Source organism: Tachyglossus aculeatus, chromosome X1 (genome assembly GCF_015852505.1).
Source record: "Tachyglossus aculeatus isolate mTacAcu1 chromosome X1, mTacAcu1.pri, whole genome shotgun sequence".
Classification (NCBI taxonomy): domain Eukaryota; kingdom Metazoa; phylum Chordata; class Mammalia; order Monotremata; family Tachyglossidae; genus Tachyglossus; species Tachyglossus aculeatus.
This window is the reverse complement of record NC_052101.1, coordinates 35,433,132-35,453,595: the sequence shown is the minus strand read 5'-3', so window position 1 is coordinate 35,453,595 and position 20,464 is coordinate 35,433,132. Positions and strand designations below refer to the sequence as shown.

Sequence of the window (20,464 nt, the reverse complement as noted above, 5' to 3'; positions counted from 1 at the left end):
CCCTTCATCATTATCATGATCATCGCTACTCTATCCATAGAATCTGACTATTTGAGAAGCAGCGGGGCCTAGTAGAAAGAGTATGGGCTTTGGGGAGTTAGAGAATCTAGGTTTGAATGCCACCACTTGCCTTCTGTGTGACCTATGGCAAGTCACTTACCCTCTCTGAGCCTTGGTTTCCTCATCTGTAAAATGGAAATTCTTTCATTCATTCAATCATAGTCATTGAGCACTTACTGTGGGTGCAGAGCATTGTACTAAGTGCTTGGGAAAGCACAATACAGCAATAAAGAGAGACAATCCCATTTCTCCCATCCCCTTAGATTATGATTGTCTTGCATTCATTCATTCAATCGTATTTATTGAGCGCTTACTGTGTGCAGACCACTGTACTAAGCGCTTGGAAAGTACAATTCGGCAACAAATAGGGACAATCCCTACCCAACAATGGGCTCACAGTCTAGAATCAAATCCAGTACTTAGTACAGTGCTTGGCACAAAGTGCTGAACAAGTACCGTCATTATTATTATCTCTGTACCGGGTACCTGTATAAGTATTCATTCATTCATTCATTCAGTTGTTCTGAGCACTTGGGAGAGTACAATGCAACGATAAATAGTCACATACCCTGCCCCCCCATGAGTTTACAGTCTAAAGGAGGGGAGCCAGTCATCAATACAAATAAATAAAATTACAGGTAAATGCTGTGGGGCTGGGTGAGGAGAAGAGCAGCAAAGGAAGCAAGTTAGGGTGATGCAGAAGGGAGTGGGAGATGAGGAAAACTGGGGCTTAGTCTGGGAAGGCCTTTTGGAGGAGATGTGCCTTCAATAAGGCTTCGAAGCATGGGAGAGTAATTGGTGGATGTGAGGAGGGAGGCCATTTCAGGCCAGAGGCAGGACCTGGGCTGGGGTTTGCAGCAAGACAGGTGAGATCGAAATGTAGTGAGAAGGTTAGCACTAGAGTAGCGAAGTGTGCGGCTCGGTTGTAGGAGAGAAGCGAGGTGAAGTAGGAGCGGGCAAGGTGGTGGAGTGCTTTAAAGCCAGTGGTGATGAGTTTTTGTTTGATATGGAGGTGGCTGGGCAACTGCTGGAGATTTTTGAGGAGGTGAGGTAACATGTCCTGCATGTTTTTGTAGAAAAATAATCTGGGCAACAGAGTGAAGTGTGAACTGGAGTTGGGAGAGAAAGGAGGCTGGGAGGTCAGCAAGGAGGCTGATGTAGTAATCCAGGTGGGATAGGATAAGTGATTGTATTATTAGGGTAGCATTTTAAATGGAGAGGAAAGGGCGGATTTTAGCAATGTTATGAAGTTGGCATTTTCAATAAATCAGTCATGTTTATTGAGTGCTTACTCTATCCAGAACACTGTACTATTCATTCATTCATCCAATCATATTTAATGAGTGCTGAGTGCTTACTGTGTGCAGAGTTCTGTACTAAGCACTTGGAAAGTACAATTTGGCAACAGAGACAATCCCTACCCAACAGTGGGCTCACAGTCTAGAAGGGGGAGACAGACAACAAAACGAAACAATAACATCAAAATAGATAAGTGCTTGGAAGAATACAACAGAATTAGCAGACATATTCCCAGCCCATAACAAACTTTACAGTCTAGAGGAGGTCACATCTTCTCCAAGAGGCCTTCCTCTATCATTCCCTCTTTTTCCCAGCCTGCTGTCTGTTCTCTGTTGTCTATTCACTTGTATCTGTGACCTTTGGACATTAGATATTCACCCCACTCCCAACTCCACAGCACTTATGTACGTATCTTAAATTTTATATTATAAATTACTTGTTCATATTAATGCGTGTCTCCCCCTCTAGACTGCAAGCTTGTTATGGGCAGGGAACATGTCTGCTAATTCTGTTGTATGGAATTCTCCCAAGTGCTTAGTACAGTGCTCTGCACATAGTAAGCACTTAGTAAATATCGTTGATTGAATGAGGTGACGGTGCATGCACATTTTACAATAATATTACCTTGTAGCCTAGCCAGGAATCCTGAATGTGCCTCCCATTGGCTCTATATGACAGGTAAAGTAATTTAACCTCTTATGCCTCCTGTTTACCCTTCTATAAAATAGGTGGAAAAGCATCTTACCTTCACCATGTCTTGCAAGAGGTGTCTAATTAATACTCCTAAGGGGCACTGAGATGTTTCTATGGAAGGTGACACAAGTATGAAGTCTGCAGTGACAATCTAATTATTATTATTACCCTTCACAGAGCAGGTTATGTATAGATAATGGAGAGATTCCCCAGGAACATTCCTGCAGGAATAAGATGGTAAATCCTTGTAAGCTAGAGTATGATTGCCTCCTTTTCCAACCCTGAGAACATAGGCAATTCCCATGAAAACCTCTTCACTCCCTTCCCCTCTAAAGGCAATCAATCAATCAGTTGTATTTATTGAGCACTTCTATGTGCAGAGCACTGTACTAAGCACTTGGGAGAGTACAATATAACAGAATGGGCAGATGTGTTCACTACCCATAATAAACCTACAGTCTAGAGGGAGACAGACATTCATAAGAATAAATGTCATTTAAAATTTAAAGGTATGTACGTTGGTGCTGTGGAGCTGGGTTGAGTTGCCCCTTTGCTCATGTCCAATTAGCCTAATTCTTTACTGTCCTTAGAGGCTTGGCAGTTCACTCCCAGGAGTCACGAATGGGGGAGCAGACCCCCTGGAAACCCCTCCCTAATTCTAACACCTGCTTCAGTGGAAGGATTACTAGTTAAGCAACATGCCCGTATTTCCACTCTGCTATGCTCCCGAATAATAATAATAATAATATTTGTTAAACACTTACTAGGTGCCAAGCACTGTACTAAGCACTGGGGTAGATACAAGATAATTCAGGTTGGACCCAGTCCCTGTCCCACAAAGGGCTCACAGTCTTAATTGCCATTTTACAGATGAGGTAAATGAGGCCCAAAGAAGTGAAGGGATTTGCCCATGATCACAAATCAGACAACTGGTGGAGCTGGGATTAGAACCCAGGTCCTTTTGACTCCCAGGGTGTGCCCCCCACTCCCTATCCACTATGCTTTATCCACTTAGCACGGATTGTCAGACTGTTAGGACACTGACAGAAGTTCAGCCAGCATGAACTAACTGCCCTTCTATCAGGCATTCTACAGACGGCCCTTTCCAATGCACAAGGGGAAAGGGAAGCAGGGAATTTGCTTTATGCAATAGTACTGTCATCAGAAGCTTTTATTAAGCACTTATCTGTCTCTGACTGTGATGGACACCAACCTAGTCTGGCCATTTCACATAAGTGAGCAAAGTGATCCCTCCACAGACCGTGACAAACTTCTCTCTTCTTAAGCAAGGGGGAACATCATTTTGAATGAAATTAGAATGTTGCCTAGATTGTACAGCAGGTAAAAAATACCATACAATTTGCCACTCTGGATTGGAATTTATGGTTGTGACGGTGCATTCCACTCGTTTTCTGCCTAACCGCTTGAGTTGCTGGGCCAGGTAGAAAACATGTATGGAATTTCTGATCATAAATTATAATCTAGAGAAACAACCTGGACTGAGGTATGGGGCTGTTGAAGATGTAGTAGTAAAACTGTAGAATTGAAAATGGAGCTTATTTTAGAATCACATATTTTTCTCATTCATTTAATAAATCTGTTCAATTTACTGATTCATCTGTGTGCCCTTTATATTCCCGTCTGCAGTGGAAAAAAGCCTGTGCCTTGTCAGAGGGCCTGGGTTCTAATCCTAGCTCCTCCACTTGTCTGATGGATAACATTGGGTAAATCACTTTTCTGTGCCTCAGTTCCTTCATCTGCAAAATGGGGATTCAATACCTATTCTCTCTTCTACTTAAACTGTGAGTTCCATGTAGGACATGATTATCTTGTATCTATCCCAGTGTTTAGTACATTGCTTGGCACAACGTAAGCCCTTAACAAATATCATTCTTTTTATAAAAAAAGACTGCCGTAGTAACATAAATGTATACCACACCTAGCTAATTTGATTCCTCTAGATAGGACACATGAACTGCATTGTATTTCAGTATTTTTTAAAGAACTGTGGAATCCTTTCTAAAAACAGTGACCATCTGATTCTATCTTGTTGTTGGCAGATAGCCTAAATTACCTCTCCGAGTCTTTGGCATCAATCAATCAATGGTACTTATTGAGTGTTTACTGTTTGCAGAGCACTGTACTCAATGCTTGGGAAAGTACAACACAACAATTTGTTAGACACATGCCCTGCCTACGAGAGGCTCAGTATGATTCTGAATTGATTTTTGATTCTTGTGCATAAATATTATGTACTTGAAAGATGAAATTTAGGAAGTAATATAGGCTAAATGGAAGAAAATAGGATGAGAAGACAGAAGAATTTGAGGCAAACCTTGTCATGTTGTGTTTTCCTTGAGCAAAGCACTTAACTTCTCTGAGATTCGGAAAAATAAGGATTAATTCCCCTGTCATCATCCCCCCGCCCCGACTACATCGAGATGTCGCCGTGTAAAATAAGTCAGTTCTTTGAGTTCTTAGGAAGAAAGGACTATTGAAATACAAATCTCCTACTATATCCCAAGCCATACACTTTCCTCCTTTAATGCCGACCTACTCACTGTACCTTGATCTCATCTGTCTTGTCACCTACCCCTTGCCCATGTCCTCCCTCTCACCTAGAAGTTCCTCCCCCTTCACATGACAGACCACCACACTCCCCTCCTTCAAAGCCTTATTAAAATCACATCTCCTTCAAGAGGCCTTCCCCAACTAAGCCCTCATTTCCCCTTCTTTGCTCTTCTATGTCACCCTTGCATTTGGTTCTGTGTACCCTTTAAATAGTGCATAGCATATAGTAGGTGCATAATAAATACCATCATTATTATTATAGTCACCCACCCTCAGCCCCATAGCAGTATGTACAAAGCAGTAATTTATTTTAATGTCTAACTATCCCCCAGACTGACAGAAAGTGTGTCTACCAACACTGTTGCTCTGTACTTTCCCAAACACTTAGTACAGTGCTTTGAAGACAGTAGTTGCTCAGTAAATACCATTGATTGATTACAAAATATTATCATTAAATTTTACATTTTTAGAATATTTATCATAATGAAAGATGAAGTAAACTAGCTTTCAATATTCTATTTCTGGCTCCTTTGTGAACCAGTTTACACAGAGTGAAATGAAACCTTCTGTCTTCCAACCACAAGCTTTCTCTCACTAGAAATTATGCTCTCTCTTTTTTTGGTATTTAAGCGCTTGCCATGTGCCATCTACCTACTAAGGTAGGTACAAGTTAATCAGATTGGACACAGTCCCTGTCCCACATAGGGCTCACAGTCTGAATCCCCATTTTCCTGATGTGGTAACTAGGGCCCAGAGAAGTTAAGTGTCCTGACCGAGGTCACACAGCAGACAAGTGGTGGAGCCAGTATTAGAACCTAGGTTCTTCTAACTCATTCATTCACTCATTCAATCGACTTTATTGAGCATATACTTGTACAGAGCACTAAATTAAGCATTTGGGAGTACAATATAACAATAAACAGACACATCCCCTGTCCACCACAAGCTTCCTGTCTAGAGGAAACTCCCAGGTCTGTGCTGTATCCACTAGGCCATGCTGCTACTCCCTCCACATAATTCTAATCAATGTCCAAAGAGCAATAATCTGGAGGGCCAACCCCAGATACCAGGGGAAGAGAAATGGCTTTCAGCTCATTTTTTAATTACATTTCTTCTCCAAGATGGCCTTGAAGAAGGAGCAAGGGACTGAGATTCAGGATGCCCAGGTCTTAGTCCCAGATCTGCAGCTGGCCTGCTGTAACCCGATGCTTAATCTCTTTGGGCCTCAATTTCCTCATCTATAAAAACAATCAATGATTCAATCATATTTATTGAGCGCTTACTGTGTGCAGTGCACTGTACTAAGCGCTTGGGACGTACAAGTTGGCAACATATAGAGACAGTCCCTACCCAACAGTGGGCTCACAGTCTAAAAGGGGGAGACAGAGAACAAAACCAAACATACTAACAAAATAAAATAAATAGAATAGATACGTACAAGTAAAATAAAATAAATAGAGTAATAAATATGTACAAACATATATACATATATACAGGTGCTGTGGGGAAGGGAAGGAGGTAAGATGGGGGATGGAGAGGGGAACGAGGGAGAGAGGAAGGAAGGGGCTCAGTCTGGGAAGGCCTTCTGGAGGAGGTGAGCTCTCAGTAGAATAATAATACTTCACAGGGATGTTGTGAGGAGAAAAATGATACAAGTACAGTAAGCTCCCCTATAAAATGGGGGCTATGTTCTTGGTGAACTCCATGTTAAGGTAAACCCATGCTGTGGTACACATGCCTTGACCAACACTATGTGCATATACACAGCTGGTTTTTTCCAAATCACGTCAAAATGCATGGTGTTGAAAGAGTTCCCTGATACACTAATAGCACTCTATCCAAAAAGTGTGGTGACAACACGTTATGAAAACCTGAGTGAAACATGAAACCACTTTAAAAAATAAAAACCATTATAAAAATTCAAAGTATTATTTAATTTGCCGATTTCCCCCAGGGAATGCTTGTGGGAAACCCACAAGAAGCGTTTCAAAATTTTACTAGATGCCCATCAGAAAGTCATTTCTGGTACCCCCGATATCTCTGCTTCCCCAAAAAAGCCAAGTTCAAGTCACTTCTCCTTTGGCAACAAATTGTCAGGGTTCCCACGCTTTGTGCTTGAATCCCTGTCTTTCTAAATCTGACTTCCATTGTACAGCGAACGCATGGGAGGTAATAGCAAAATAGCCGGGATCCTCAATCCTTTCACTAAAATCACTGCAAAATGACTCATTTAATTGCTCCATGTAAAGTATCCGTTGGTCTTCCGAGCACACCCACATGATTCAGCTGCTATGGACTTCAGAATGAGGACAAGGGGTAAAAACATACCTAATTAACATGGAACCACAGAGAATGGGTCAACTGTGGACCGGCATGGGATAAGCTGTTATTTTCATCTTACTGCCTGTCTTTCCACCTTTCACTCTTCCCCTCCACTAAAAGACAGCAAACAACAACAGCAAAGGAACACCCGGTTTCCTTTCCTTTGGGGGATTTTTGAGGCGCTGGACTGTTCTGCTAATTTGGCCAGAGCAGTGATCCAGGTGTCTCAAATCCCACCTGTTCTCCAAGCGAAAAGTGACCTAGAACGGGAAGAGATTGCTCTGAGACCAAGTGGAGACCCGTGTTGGTGATTTTTTGCCCGGTATTGACTCTCAGTGGGCTCCACAGCCTGGCAGCTTCGGTTTAGGGAGCAGAAAGAGGTGGAGGAGGAGGTGATTTTAGAGCTGAATTGTCCTCAGAGGACAAAGCCAGGCTCCCTGCCAACCCCATCCCCTTGCCCCCCGGGCAGAAGAGCCAGAACAGCAGGTGGAGGAGGTGATTGTAAGGAGAGGGACATTAACATGATGGAAATGCATAGTGTGTGCGGATGTGGGTTGTGTGTGTGTGTGTGTGTGAGTGAGTGAGTGCATGTGTGTGAGTGAGAGAGACAGAGAGCTAGAGAGCGTGGAAGAGGAAGGGTTTCTTTCTCTCAGTGCTCAGTTAATCCTGCTGTCAATTGGTGCTAAGGCAGCAGTTTAAGTGCTGGATTCCAGGAGAAACAGATACACTGTACAGAAGGAACAGCAGAAGGGAGGAGAGAGAGAGCAGAAAAGAAAGGAAGAAAAAACACAAATCTATGGTTGGAACTGGGCTTCTTTTTCGCCAATGCAAAAGGGAATATGCAGCACATTTTTGCCTTCTTCTGCACCGGTTTTCTAGGGGCAGTACTAGGGGCTAATTTCCCCAACAATATCCAGATAGGTGAGTTGGAGAGGCTGGGTGTGTTGTGAGTGACTTTCTCTGGCCAGACTGAGATTGGGGGGGGGGGCGGGGGGGCTTTCTTCAGCTTGATGCATTGGAGCCTCGGGTTTGCAAAGAAGGGATGTGGGCATTGTACGAAGCAGAGGCGATGCATCCGACTGGGGGATGCTGCTAATGCGGTTGGGGGGTTGCTTGGGGGGGATGGTGGAGGGGTAGTGGGTTTGGGGAAGGGGGAGATGGAAAGAGAAGATGTTATATGCACACACTGGGGGCTTGTGGAATGGACGAAGCGATGTTTTGCAAAAAAAAAAACAAATCGGCTGTGTGTGTGTGTGTGTGTGTATAGAGTGTGCGAGGAAGGCATGCAGGGGCATTTGTGGAGGAACAGAAACCATCTTTAAAAAATTGTGATGTTGATGTTTTTGGACAGCGATTTCCCAGGTCCGTGGGAGAAAGACTCTCCGAATGGAGGGAGGAACCGGAGAGCGAGGTTCTGTTGGATTCCCAGAATCGCAGGCACCTTAACAAGCCTTCCCATAGCTTGTTTCTCCTCTCCCTCGCTGCCTCGCTACAGTGATCGCTCTCTCCCTATTCAGTAACTTCCCCGTGCACTTCCCTCCCCCCGCTTCTCCCATTCCCTTTCATTTCAGTTTCCCAGATCCCAAATGTGTCCCTTGCCCTCACCCTCCCGGCTCTTCCCTTTGAGCTTCTCCTCCGATTAAGTTCAAGGGACTCCCGGGCAGGATTCAGATGCACCATCAGGGCTTTAATGACTGTTGGTGTCTCCCTTACCACCTCATTTCTCTCTCCACTCTTTGAACACCAAATCCGACCCCCATCGTGGAGAATCAATCATTACCTTAATTTTTTTTTTAATTAGCAAACATGTGCCTTTAAAAGAAACTGGGGGGTGGGGGGCAAATCCAAAAATCCCGAGAAGATCGGGTCTATATTCCCTTTATATTGGATGCTGTCTGTGCTATGGAGCGAGCTCTCTGCTCTACTGCTTCTGGCAGATTCATTTTTCTTTTGCCGTGGGTGGACGCAGTTGGGAGAGTTTCAGGTGTCAAAGGGTCTGGGGCGGAGGAGGAGAGCAGTGCTGTTTGAAGGTTGTGTTTAGGTCAGGGTGAGGTACCCGTTGTTATTGTTCTGAAATTCTAGGGCTTATTTTAATGCCCTACCAGTCAGCTGTGAGCAAGCCACATCGTGGTCAGATTGCTTTAACTTGCTTTTTTCACTGCCACCTGTTAAGCAGTATCCTGGTGGTGTGTGTGTGTGTGATTTTTGGGGGGTGTTGTTTTTGTTGTTGCTTTTGCTACAGTAAACTTAATGCCTCTATTTCCAGGTCCCTTCTGTCTTTGCAAAATGCCAAGCTCTCAATTTTGTCTTAACTGCTTCTCTGTTAGCACCAGCATATATCATTCTTTTCCCCCTCTATAACATTCACTGTGTGACTTTGGTTAAGTCACTTCTCTGGGCCTCAGTTCCCTCGTCTGTAAAATGGGGATTAAGACAGTGAGCCCCCCATGGGACAACCTGATCACCTTGTAAACTCCCCAGCGCTTAGAACAGTGCTTTGCACATAGTAAGCACTTAATAAATGCCATCATCATCATTATTATTATTATTCACTGAAAGGCGGGGTGGTGGAGGGAGGTTCTATCTGGGATAAGAACTATCCGGGTAGTTTTCGAAGAGACTATGGAGATCCTTTAAAATGTAATGGGTAAGGGTGTGTTCGTCTGTGTGTGTGATGCCCAGCATTAATGAAGGTTAGAGAAACATGTGCACATACTCTTCCTATCCACTCCCCCCTCCCCATTCTGTGACCTGAACCCACCTTAGCTATAGCAAATGAAAGCCAATTTTGGGGGCAGGGAGGTGTGGGAGGCTACAGTTACATAATGCGGGATATAAAGAAAAGCCAGGCACAATGTCTAATAGGAGTTTAACTGAACTCTCACCCTTTGGGACAAGTCTTCTTGGAAGTCGTGCTTTGTGCCAAAGTTTCGCAGCAGGTGACAAAGCTAAGATTAATTACAGACACCTAGAAGGTTTGGTGAACAGTTGTGTTCTATCAGTGGAATGTGTTAACAATGAGCCTTGCAGAACAATGCATTTAAAACCTGTGTGTTTTGTTTCTTGTTTTTTTTTCCCTTAGGGGGATTATTTCCTAATCAGCAAGCACAAGAACATGCGGCTTTTAGGTTTGCATTGTCGCAATTCACAGACCCCCCTAAACTGCTTCCCCAGATTGATATTGTGAACATTAGCGACAGCTTTGAAATGACATACACCTGTAAGTAATGGTTTTCCATTCTCTCTATTTTCGGTTTGTCGCTCTGATTACTACCTGGGTTTGCAGCTCAAAAGAGAAATATGTGTAGGTGTTGCAGACAAATTGAAACAGGCTCTTCATTGGCGTTTATGTAAAGCATACTTAGAAGAGAAATTTTCCAGTCCTTTCAATGTATTCCAGTGGTTGTTGCTTCTGATCCCAGCAATTCTTCCCAGAATGGGTTTCTCTTGACTGACTTTAAACACTGGACCAACAAATTTCTTTATTTTTTTTTTAACCATTGCCATCTTTTTTCATCTCAACTCTGGGAAACTCAGTTTGGCACTTCTGTGCACGTGTTCAGAAGTGGGGTAGCAGCTACGCATCAAAGGAGTAAAAAATATAGGCATCAGAAACCAAGCAGCTTAATGGAGGAGTAATTAATTAATCTAAACAACCCAATCTGTGTTCCCAATAGGGAAAGTCTTTCTAGAATCAAAATCTGGAACATAAATTTCCTTCCCTCCTCCTCCTTCCTAATGAGGGGCAGGTGAGAAGTTGCAGATTGCATCTGGTTCCACATCCTGTTGAAATTACAGCTGTAATCAAAGCTATTCAAGTGTCTGAATAGGAAGTGCCAGGGCAGTTAGTTACACTGCCTGTTAGAAGACCCAGAAGGCTCCATGCTGCTATTTCTTATCGGTGATTATTCTGGAGAAGACATACAGTGAAGTTGGACAGGTAATGGAAAAAGTCCCACTCACATAAAAATGGGGGTCACAAAGAATGCCCCAGGATTGTTTCCCTAAGGACCTGATGATTCCCAAAGCTGGTTTAATGTTGATTCTGTGGTAGTGGGATACTTCATTTGGGCTTTTTCGGGGTAGCATGTGGCTTAAGGCTTTGAGGAAGGAATGGCACGAGGGCCAAGAGGGTTTATAGAACACTTGTGGGGCTCTTTGTCATTGCCCTTGCCAAAAATTGATGTTATTCTTTCAACTGCCTGGTAGTACCTTCTCTATCTGCAGCTATGTCAGATGGAGGGTATGATTGGGATGGATATACACTGCTAACTCGTGGTTAGGAAATGTTTAGGCAGGAGAATATCCTTTGGAGAAAAGATGTCTGTGGGCACTACCCCCTTGGTATTTTGCATTCTAGAAAGTCTCAGGCAGGGAAAATTGAGTTGGAACCAGGCTCTAATTACAATGTTTTCTATCTTTCAAATGTCTGTCTTCAGAACTCCATAATTTTTTGGTTTTGGAACATTCCATTAGAGCTAGTTTGAAATGCATCGTGATTTGCTGAAAACTACCTCGTCGTGATTTCAGTTACCTTTTCTTCATTCACTGCTCGTCATAAGAAGTAACATGGCTAGTGGAAAGAGTATGGGCCTGGGACTCAGACCTGTGCTCTTATTCTGGCTCTACTATTTGTCTGTTGTACAACCTTGGACATGTCACTGAGGCACAGAGTAATCAAGTTACCCCATCTGTAAAATAGGTTGGCTACAGTCTGAATCCCTATCTCTTATCTACCCCCTTTAGGCTGTAAGTTCAATATAGACAGGGAGCGTGTCTGCTAATTCTGTTGTATCATACTCTCCCAAGTGCTTAGTAAAGTGTTTTGCACATAATAAACACCACATACCACTAATTTACCCCACTGTGTAGTTCAGTGCCTGAGACAGTGAAGGCTTAATAATGATGACATTTATTAAGTGCTTACTATGTGCAAAGCACTGTTCTAAGTGCTAGGGAAGTTACAAGGTGATCAGTTTGTCCCCTGGGGGGCTCACAGTCTTAATCTCCATTTTACAGATGAGGTAACTGAGGCACAGAGAAGTTAAGTGACTTTCCCGAAGTCACACAGCTGACAATTGGTGGAGCAGGGATTTGAACCCCTGACTCCAAAGTCAGTGCTCTTTCCACTGAACCATGCTTAATAAACACCATAAAAGAGTCCCCAGTCACCAATTACATAATGATCTCAATAGTATTAGGAAATTCTCTATTGTCCCTCTAGATGAGAAGTGGCTGCAGTTTCCACAGCCTGCTGCCCTGGTAGTCAGAAATGGAGTTAAACTTTCCTCGGGTTCTTATTCCTGTTACTGGATATCGAGGAAAAAATAAACTATTTTCACTATGACTGTTATTCCAACAACAATGAAAAATTGATTTACCTACTTTTTTTGTTTCCGTTGTTTCAAATCACTTTACTGCTCCTCCCCCGTAGTACAGTGCTCTGCACAAACTTAGTGTTCAATAAATACCATTATTTATCCAGCCTTACAGCAAATCCTTTGGACTCTTGCTGAAAAATAATACCTTTTGGCAATCTAGCAGGAGATAAATTATTCCTGATGTGGATTCCTTATACCTCTGGCTTCTCCACCAGTGGAGTTATCTTGGGGTCATTTTACCACTTATTAGCTTTTCCATTAGTCCGTGGGGGAAGAGGAAGGTAATGAGGCCAGGTGAGAAGTATTTCCTTAATACAGACCAAATAAGTCTGCTACTTGTTGACAGCTCTAGTGGAAAGTTTTGATGGGCAAGTTGGTTGACCCTACCAAGAAAGCAGCTAGATATTATTTATGAAATTCAGTTATGTATGCCATCCCTGTCTCCATTGGTACAGACAACTGAGGGTTTGTTCTACAAGAAACTTAAATTTTGTAATCCAAGAAACTCTCACCAAGCCTGCACTACTGAACCTGGCTCGGAGGACGGAGAAAAACTTTGGTTCCCTCAGGTGCATTTGATTTGGCTTGATTTGCTGGTTTTAAATGCCTAGCTTCCCAGGCTGTGCGTGGAACAGATGCAGAAGCTTACTTTTTTTTTTTTTCTTTGCTGGAGATTTGAAAAGTAACAGGTTTATCTTCAAAACAAGAGAGAAAATCATCTCTATGGGAGAACCTGTTGTTGCTCTTGTCTAGCATTTAGCTCTAGATGGCAGGTAATCAGAATCACATGAGCAAGCACTTTACTGAATTCCTAGTGAAACAGTCCTGTGAGCCCATCTCTTTTGTGCTTCCATGGAGTAGAAAAGGACAGAAGCCCTCTGGCCTTAGGTCAGGTGTGCATAATATTATTATTATGGTACTTAAGTGTTTACGATGTGCAAAGTACTGTAAGTCCTGGGGTAGATTCAAATTAATCAGGTTGGACACAGTCCCTGCCCCACATGGGGCTCACGCTCTAAATCCCCATTTTACAGATGAGGTAACTAAGGCCCAGAGAAGTGAAATGACTTGCCCAAGGTCACACAGCAGACATGTGGCAGAGCTGGAATTAGAACCCTGATCCTTCTGCTGCCCAGGCCTGTGCTCTATCCACTAAGCCATACTGTTTCTGCAAATCATGCTTTGGTATAAACCCTAATGTCACAGGCTGGCATTGAAAATGATGCTATTGTGAATTAGAGCAAGTCTTCCAATAATAATAATTGTGGTATTTAAGGACTTACCACGTGCCTAAGCATTGCTGTAGATGAAAGACAATCAGATCAGACACAGTCCCTGTTCCGCAAGGTTCTCACAGCATAAAGGGAAGGGAGAACGGTATTCAATTCCCCAATTCCCCATTTTGTTGAGACACTGAGGCACAGAGCATTTAAGTGATTTGTTAAGGTCACACAGCAGGCAGTGGTGGCTCTGGCCACCTTCCAGACCAGGTCGTCTTCCTCACACTTCTCTGCTCCTTCCATGAGTCCACACTGTTCCTCTTTCTTCCCGTTCAGGAGCCAGAGGAAAATGAGTGGGAATATATTGTGGTAAGGGGGTCATAGTCCTCTCAAGGACTGTGTAAAGTGGCAAAACAGTGATGAGAAGAGGGAAAGAGCAATCACCAAATGACAAAATCTAAAGTGAAGGATAATTCCCTTAATGTAGATAGATGGCAGCTGAGGTAATCTTAATAAATTTGTTTAGGCCCCTGGTAAATATGTAACGATAATTAATACTTCTGAGGGGGTTATCATCTGTAAATCTTAAAGTGCCTTATAAATTTTCCTAATTCCTCATTCCTCTCCAGGTGGTGCGAAATGGGTTTCTGCTCATTTTTTAGATGGGGAAAATGGGAACTGGATAGACTGATTTAAATCAGCAGCAGGGCCCAATTAATGGCTACATTTTAGAAAATACCCCTTTTTCTTACATAAAGCAAACCCAAATCCTGTAGAATATATTCTGCCCCCAAAATACTAGTTTTACTAATAAGCTCTTTTTTTCCCCCAGTCACGAATGGTTAGGCTCAGAGTTTCTGACTCCTGCAATGCTACTCAAACCCTAAACCAAGGCAGCCTAATTTATAGGTTCAATGTGGCTCAGAATAGATGACTCCCATTCTTGTAACTATTAATGCCATTAATAATAATAAGCATTTATGAGACACTTTGCCTATGGGAAATGCTTTCTAGACACTTCTGGTCATCATTCTTTACAAAACTCCTACCAGGGGTTATTACTGTATTGGGGGCAAACTGTAATGATTCTATGCAGTTGGTAATGATGGAGATCCTGAAGAACCTTGAATTATTGCAAGGCACACTGTTTATAAAGCTAATAAACCTGACGGGAGGGCACTAGGGAACATGCCTTGAATTAATAGGAGGGGAAAACAAAACAGTTTCTGTTCATATCTTGTCTAGAATATAAGGTTGTAATAAGCCTACTTGAGTTCAAATGCAAATGTCAACTTTTATCAGAACTCCTTATTGTTTTACTATCCTTAATTCATTTGTCTTGTATATACTATAATCAGTTCGAGTGCTGTAATGTCTCCATTTCACATTTGGAAAAACTGAAGCTGGGTTAGGTCTCTGCTTGGATCATGTCCTGTGGGTAGGATGGTGGGTTCTATTTGTAATTTCAGGTCAAGCCCTCTGGAGTCTTCTTACTCCTTGTGAAATGTCTGCCTTGGAGCATCTTGAGGCAAGTGAATAATATTTGAGGCATTTGCAAAAGTTTTACTTTGTGCCAAGTAGAGTATTAAGCACTAGGCTCCTTCCCCATTTATTTCGAACATGTCCATGTCTCCCCATCATAAAAAAAAAAAACCTTTCCCTTGACCCCATAGCTCCTTTCAGTTATTGCTCCATCTCCCTCCTACCAATCCTGTCCAAACCCCTTGAATAATTTGTCCACACTCATAGCCTCAATTTCCTCTCCTCCATCTCTCTCAACCCTCTGGAATCTGGCTTCCTCCCCATTCACTGTATGGAAACAGCCCTCTCTAAGTCATGACCTTCTTCCCAAATCTAATGGCCTCTATTCTGTCTTTCTCCACCTTGACATGTCTGCTTCTTTTGACATTGTAGGCCACCCCTTTCTCCTGGAAACAGTAGCTAATCTTGGCTTCACTGACAGTGTCTTTTCCTGGTTCTCCACCTGTCTCTCTGGTCAAACCTTCTCAGTCACTTTAATAATAATGGTGGTATTTGTTAAGCACTTACTGTGTGTGAAGTACCGTATTAAGCACTGGAGTGGATACAAGATAAGCTGGTGTGACACAGTCCCTGTCCTACCCCAGGGTTTACAGTGTAAGTAGGAGGAAGAAAAGGAGTTGAACCTCCATTTTTACTGATGAGGAAACTGATACAGGGACTCTCTCAAGGTTACACAACAGAGCTGGGATTAAAATTCAGATCCTCTGACTCCCAAGTTCATACTCCTTCCACAAGACTATGCTGTACTGACTCCTCCTCAGTCTCCCACCCTCTAACTGAGAGCGCCCCTCAGGGCTCATTCTGGCTCCCCTTCTATTCTCCATCTACATCCACTCCCTTAGAAAGCTCATTAACTCCTATGGCTTCAACTTCATCTCTAAGCAAATTATTCCAAGTCTGCCTTACCAGCCTTGACCTCTCGCCTTGCCTGCAGTCTCACACTTTTTCCTGCCTTCAGGACATCTCTACTTGGATGTCTCACCGACACCTCAAACTTAACATGCCCAAAACAGAACCCATCTTCCTACCTAAACCTTGTCTGCCCATGACTTGTACTTCCCGAGCGCTTAGTACAGTGCTCTGCACACAGTAAGCACTCAATACAAATGAATGAATGACTTTCCCATCACTGTAGACAGCACCACCACCCTCTCTGTCTCACAAGCCCATAACCATGACATCTCTCTCATTCAACCCACACATTCAATCTGTCTTGAAATTCTTTCTGTTTTAGCTTCACATCACTAAAATCCACCCTTTCCTCTCTATCCAAACTGCCACCAAGTTAATTGAAACCCTTATTCTATCCCACCTTGATTATTGCATCAGCCTCCTCTCTGACCTCCCTGCCTCCTTTCTCTCCCATCCAGTTCATACTTCATGCTGCTGCCTGGATCATTTTTCTGAAAACATATTCAGTCCGTGTCTCCCCACTCCTCAAGAACCTCCAATGGTTGCCCATCCACCCCCACATCAAACAGAAATGCCTTACCATTGGCTTTAAGGCCCTCAATGCGTTCTGCCCCTCCTTCCTTACCTGATTGATTTACTACAACCTAAGATGCATACTTTGTTCCTTTCATGCCCAGCTACACTCTGTGCTTCAATCTCAACTCATCTATCCCATCTCCAACCCCTTTCCCACATCCTCCCTCTGCCATGAAATTACCTACCCTTTTACATAAAATAGTCAACCACTCTCCCCACTACAAAACCCTCCTAAAACAAAATCTCCAAGAAGAGGCCTTCCCTAACCAAGCTCTCATTTCTCCTATCCACCCTCCCCTCTGTATCAACCATGCACTTGGCTGTGTACCCATTAAGCACTTTGATGATGATAACAATAATAGTAATAATGATGGTATGATCACCCTACCCCCATATTTCCTTATGTACATATCCTTATATTCTACTATTTCCTATATCTGTAATTTATTTTAATGTCTGTTTCCCCCCCTCCCCCCGACCCTGGAGAATTTTAAGCTGCTTGTGGCCATGGATCATGTCTACCAACTCTGTGTTGTTTCTCAGTCAATCCTATTTATCAAGGGTTTACGAAACACTGTACTAAGCACTTGGGAGAGTACAATATAACAGAGTTAGGTGACACATTCACTGTTGACAACAAACTTGCAATGTACATGAGGAGACAGACATTAAAATAAATTATGGATAGGTACGTGAGTGCTGGGAGGCTGAAGTGAATACCAAGTACTTAGAGGGTACAGAGCCAAGTGCATAGGTGATGAAGAAGGGAGAGGAAGTAGGGGGAATTGAGAGCTTAGTTTGGGAAGGCCTCTTGGAGGAGATGTGATTTTAATAAGGCTTTGAAGGAGGGGAGAGTGGTAGTCTGTCTTATGTGAAGGGGGAGATAGAGCCACGCCAGAGAGAGGATTTGGGCAAGGATTCAGTGTCAAGATAGAAGTATGTATATATAAATCTGTGTTTTTCACTGTCTTGGTTAGAGCCTGCTCAGTATATGCTCAATTTAGCTGTCACAGCACTTTAGGACTTGAATCCTGGAAAGCTCACTGATTTTTTTTTTTTTAAACCATACTTTTTCCTCACTATTGTCCACCTTTTAAACTTTGAGAGTTTGAAAGGAAAGATACACACATCTGGGATGGTAAGCCAGTGTCTGTGTTTTCCACCAAAATGAAATAGCCAGCCTAGAAGTGGACCACATAAACACAATTTCCTTACTCCTCAAAGTAGGTAAAGCAGCGTGGCCTAGGGGAAAGAGCACGAATATAGAGGTCAGAGGACTTGGGTTCTACTTCTGGCTTTGCCACTTGCCTGCTGTGTGACCTGGGGCAAATCACTTAACTTCTCTGAGTCTGTTTCCTCACCTGTAAAATGAGGCTTAAATACCTCTTCTCCCTCACACTTAACTGCAAGTCTGGTGTAGGGGAGGGACATATCCACCCCATTGCTCAGTACAGGGCTTGGGACATAGTAAGCACTTAAATACCATTATTATTTTGTTATTAAAATTATTATTATGTGGTAGGTAGAACTATCTCCATTTTTGAGAGGAGAAATTTCAGCAAAGAGACCAACTGGACAAGCAGTAGATGAGTGGTCCCCTGACTAATGAACCATTGAGATATTCACTAGGTCAGTTTCCTTCTCTGAGTAGATTTCTTAAAATCAATCAGTCGTATTTATTGAGCACTTACTGTGTGCAGAGCACTGTACTAAGCACTTGGGAAGTACAAGTTGGCAACATATAGAGACAGTCCCTACCCAACAGTGGGCTCACAGTCTAAAAGGGGGAGACAGAGGAAAATTGCATCAGGGAACTCCATCTGCTGCACGTGATTTTCCTAACACAATTTAAGATTCTGTCTTGTACAGAAAGTCTTGTAAGCACCAGATGAAACCAACTCTTTATGCCTAAATTCATTTCACATTTATTGACTCCACAGAGTGCCCAGTACTCTACTAAGTGTGGTGAAGTCAGAGAATTGAACAGTACAAGAAAAAATCTAGACACAGCCCTTAGCTTGGCAATTAGTTGGGAAGCACCCATGGTGAAAATAACTGACTCAGAACTAGACAGGATGCTGAGGTCAACTGATCCAATTCCCTGTCTCCAGGGAAGGTCTCACTAAATCATCCCAGACAAATGAGAATCCATCTTATTTTGAAAGAAGGTTGCCAGAGAAAGATTCCCAACTTTTCTTCAAGAACTCATTCAAATGTTTGATAGCCTTGGCAGGGCCCACAGATGAACAGAATCCTTCCAAGCTAACTTAAATCCTTCATGATGCAGTTTAAGCTGATGTCCTTTTGTTCTATATTCAGTGAGGACGAAGAGCTGACACTTTCCTCTGTGCAAGAGCAATCCACATACCCAATGACCTTTATTAAACTGTCCAGGAGCCGTCTTGTCTGCCTTCTATAAAAAACAGGCATAGGTCTTACAGCTCAAACCTTTCTTGATGGCTCTTCTCATGCTCAATTCTCTACATCCTTTGTTTAAATTGTGGAGTTCAGAATTCAGTCTGAAGGGAGAATTATTGGAGGTTTTGCATCCTGACAGACTCAGGATGAGAATGGTTTAGGTGGTTGTTCAGTGGCCATAGATCTTCCTGTTGAGTCAAGAAAAGCTAAGGGATGGAAGGAAGTACCTTTCCTGAGATGTCTGTGAAATACCAGATCCCTGCCTGTCTATATTGGGCTTTTCTCGGTTAGATTCTAACATTCCATTAAATGATGATGAAGACACTGGAAGTGATTAGTGAATAGGAATTATGGACTTGTATGAAGTTTATTTAAAGCCTATGCCAAATCTGAACTGAGCACTGATTGTTTACTGTGCTATGAATAACCATTATTACTGTAATTTTGAAGCTATACAGCATACCCAGATGACAGCCACCACTTCAATTAGCTAAAAATGATCCTTCTCTCTGCCGTTCAACACATTTCTTTAGTGTAATACACACTCCTCGAATTGTGGCAGCTGCAGTCCTACTTCCTTGCATGTACATACATTAAAAAGGATTCTACCCATAACCATCTATCTCTCTATCACACAGCATCTCAAAATGGAATATTCCTCCACTATAACACATGCCCTATAGGTGTGAAATTGTGCTAATTTGTTATGGAAAAGTATTTTTGAAGCATAGACTGCTATGGTTAAACCTCTGATTGTTAACTGATTTGGTAGATGTTCAGAGTGTAGTAAGAGGCTCTCTTTTAATAGTTGTGGTGTTTGTTGAGTGCTTACTATGTGCCAAGCATGGTAGCAGGTGCTGAAAAGCAGCGTGGCTCAGTGGAAAGAGCACGGGCTTTGGAGTCAGAGGTCATGGATTCAAATCCAGGCTCCACCAACTGTCAGCTGTGTGACTTTGGGCAAGTCACTTCACTTCTCTGCACCTCAGTTACCTCATCTGTAAAATGGGGATTAAGACTGTGAGCCTCCCGTGGGACAACCTGATCACCTTGTAACCTCCCCAGTGCTTAGAACAGTGCTTTGCATATAGTAAGCACTTAATAAATGCCATCATTATTATTATTACAAGATAGGTCAGACACAGTCCCCATTCCACTGGGGCTAGCTTTTTTTTTTGAATTCTAGGGTTTGTTTCAATGGCATTTTTTAAGTGCTTGCCATGTGCCAGGTACTGTACTAAGTGCTGAGGTAGATAAGTTGGACTCAGTTCATGTTCATTCATTCATTCAATCATATTTATTGAGCACTTACTGTGTGCAGAGCACTGTACTAAGCACTTGGAAAATACAAGTTGGCAACATATAGAGACAGTCCCTAACCAACAGCGGGCACATTCGTGTTCCACAGGGTTTTACAGTCTTAATCTCCATTTTACAAATGAGGTAACTGAGGCACAGAGAAGTTAAGTAACT

The 20,464-nt window shown here is 42.7% G+C and overlaps 1 protein-coding gene across 2 annotated transcripts in view; it reads left to right on the top strand.

Moving 5' to 3' along the window:
- The first annotated feature begins 7,399 nt into the window (after positions 1 to 7,399).
- Positions 7,400 to 20,464, top strand: part of GRIA1 (glutamate ionotropic receptor AMPA type subunit 1) — a 245,710-nt gene continuing 232,645 nt past the window's right edge. For both annotated transcript variants that reach the window (XM_038772259.1, XM_038772260.1), the window contains exons 1-2: positions 7,400 to 7,866; positions 10,028 to 10,165. In XM_038772259.1, the coding sequence (XP_038628187.1) occupies positions 7,785 to 7,866; positions 10,028 to 10,165 (220 nt within the window). In that variant the 5' untranslated portion in view covers positions 7,400 to 7,784. The remainder of the gene's footprint in view (positions 7,867 to 10,027; positions 10,166 to 20,464) is intronic.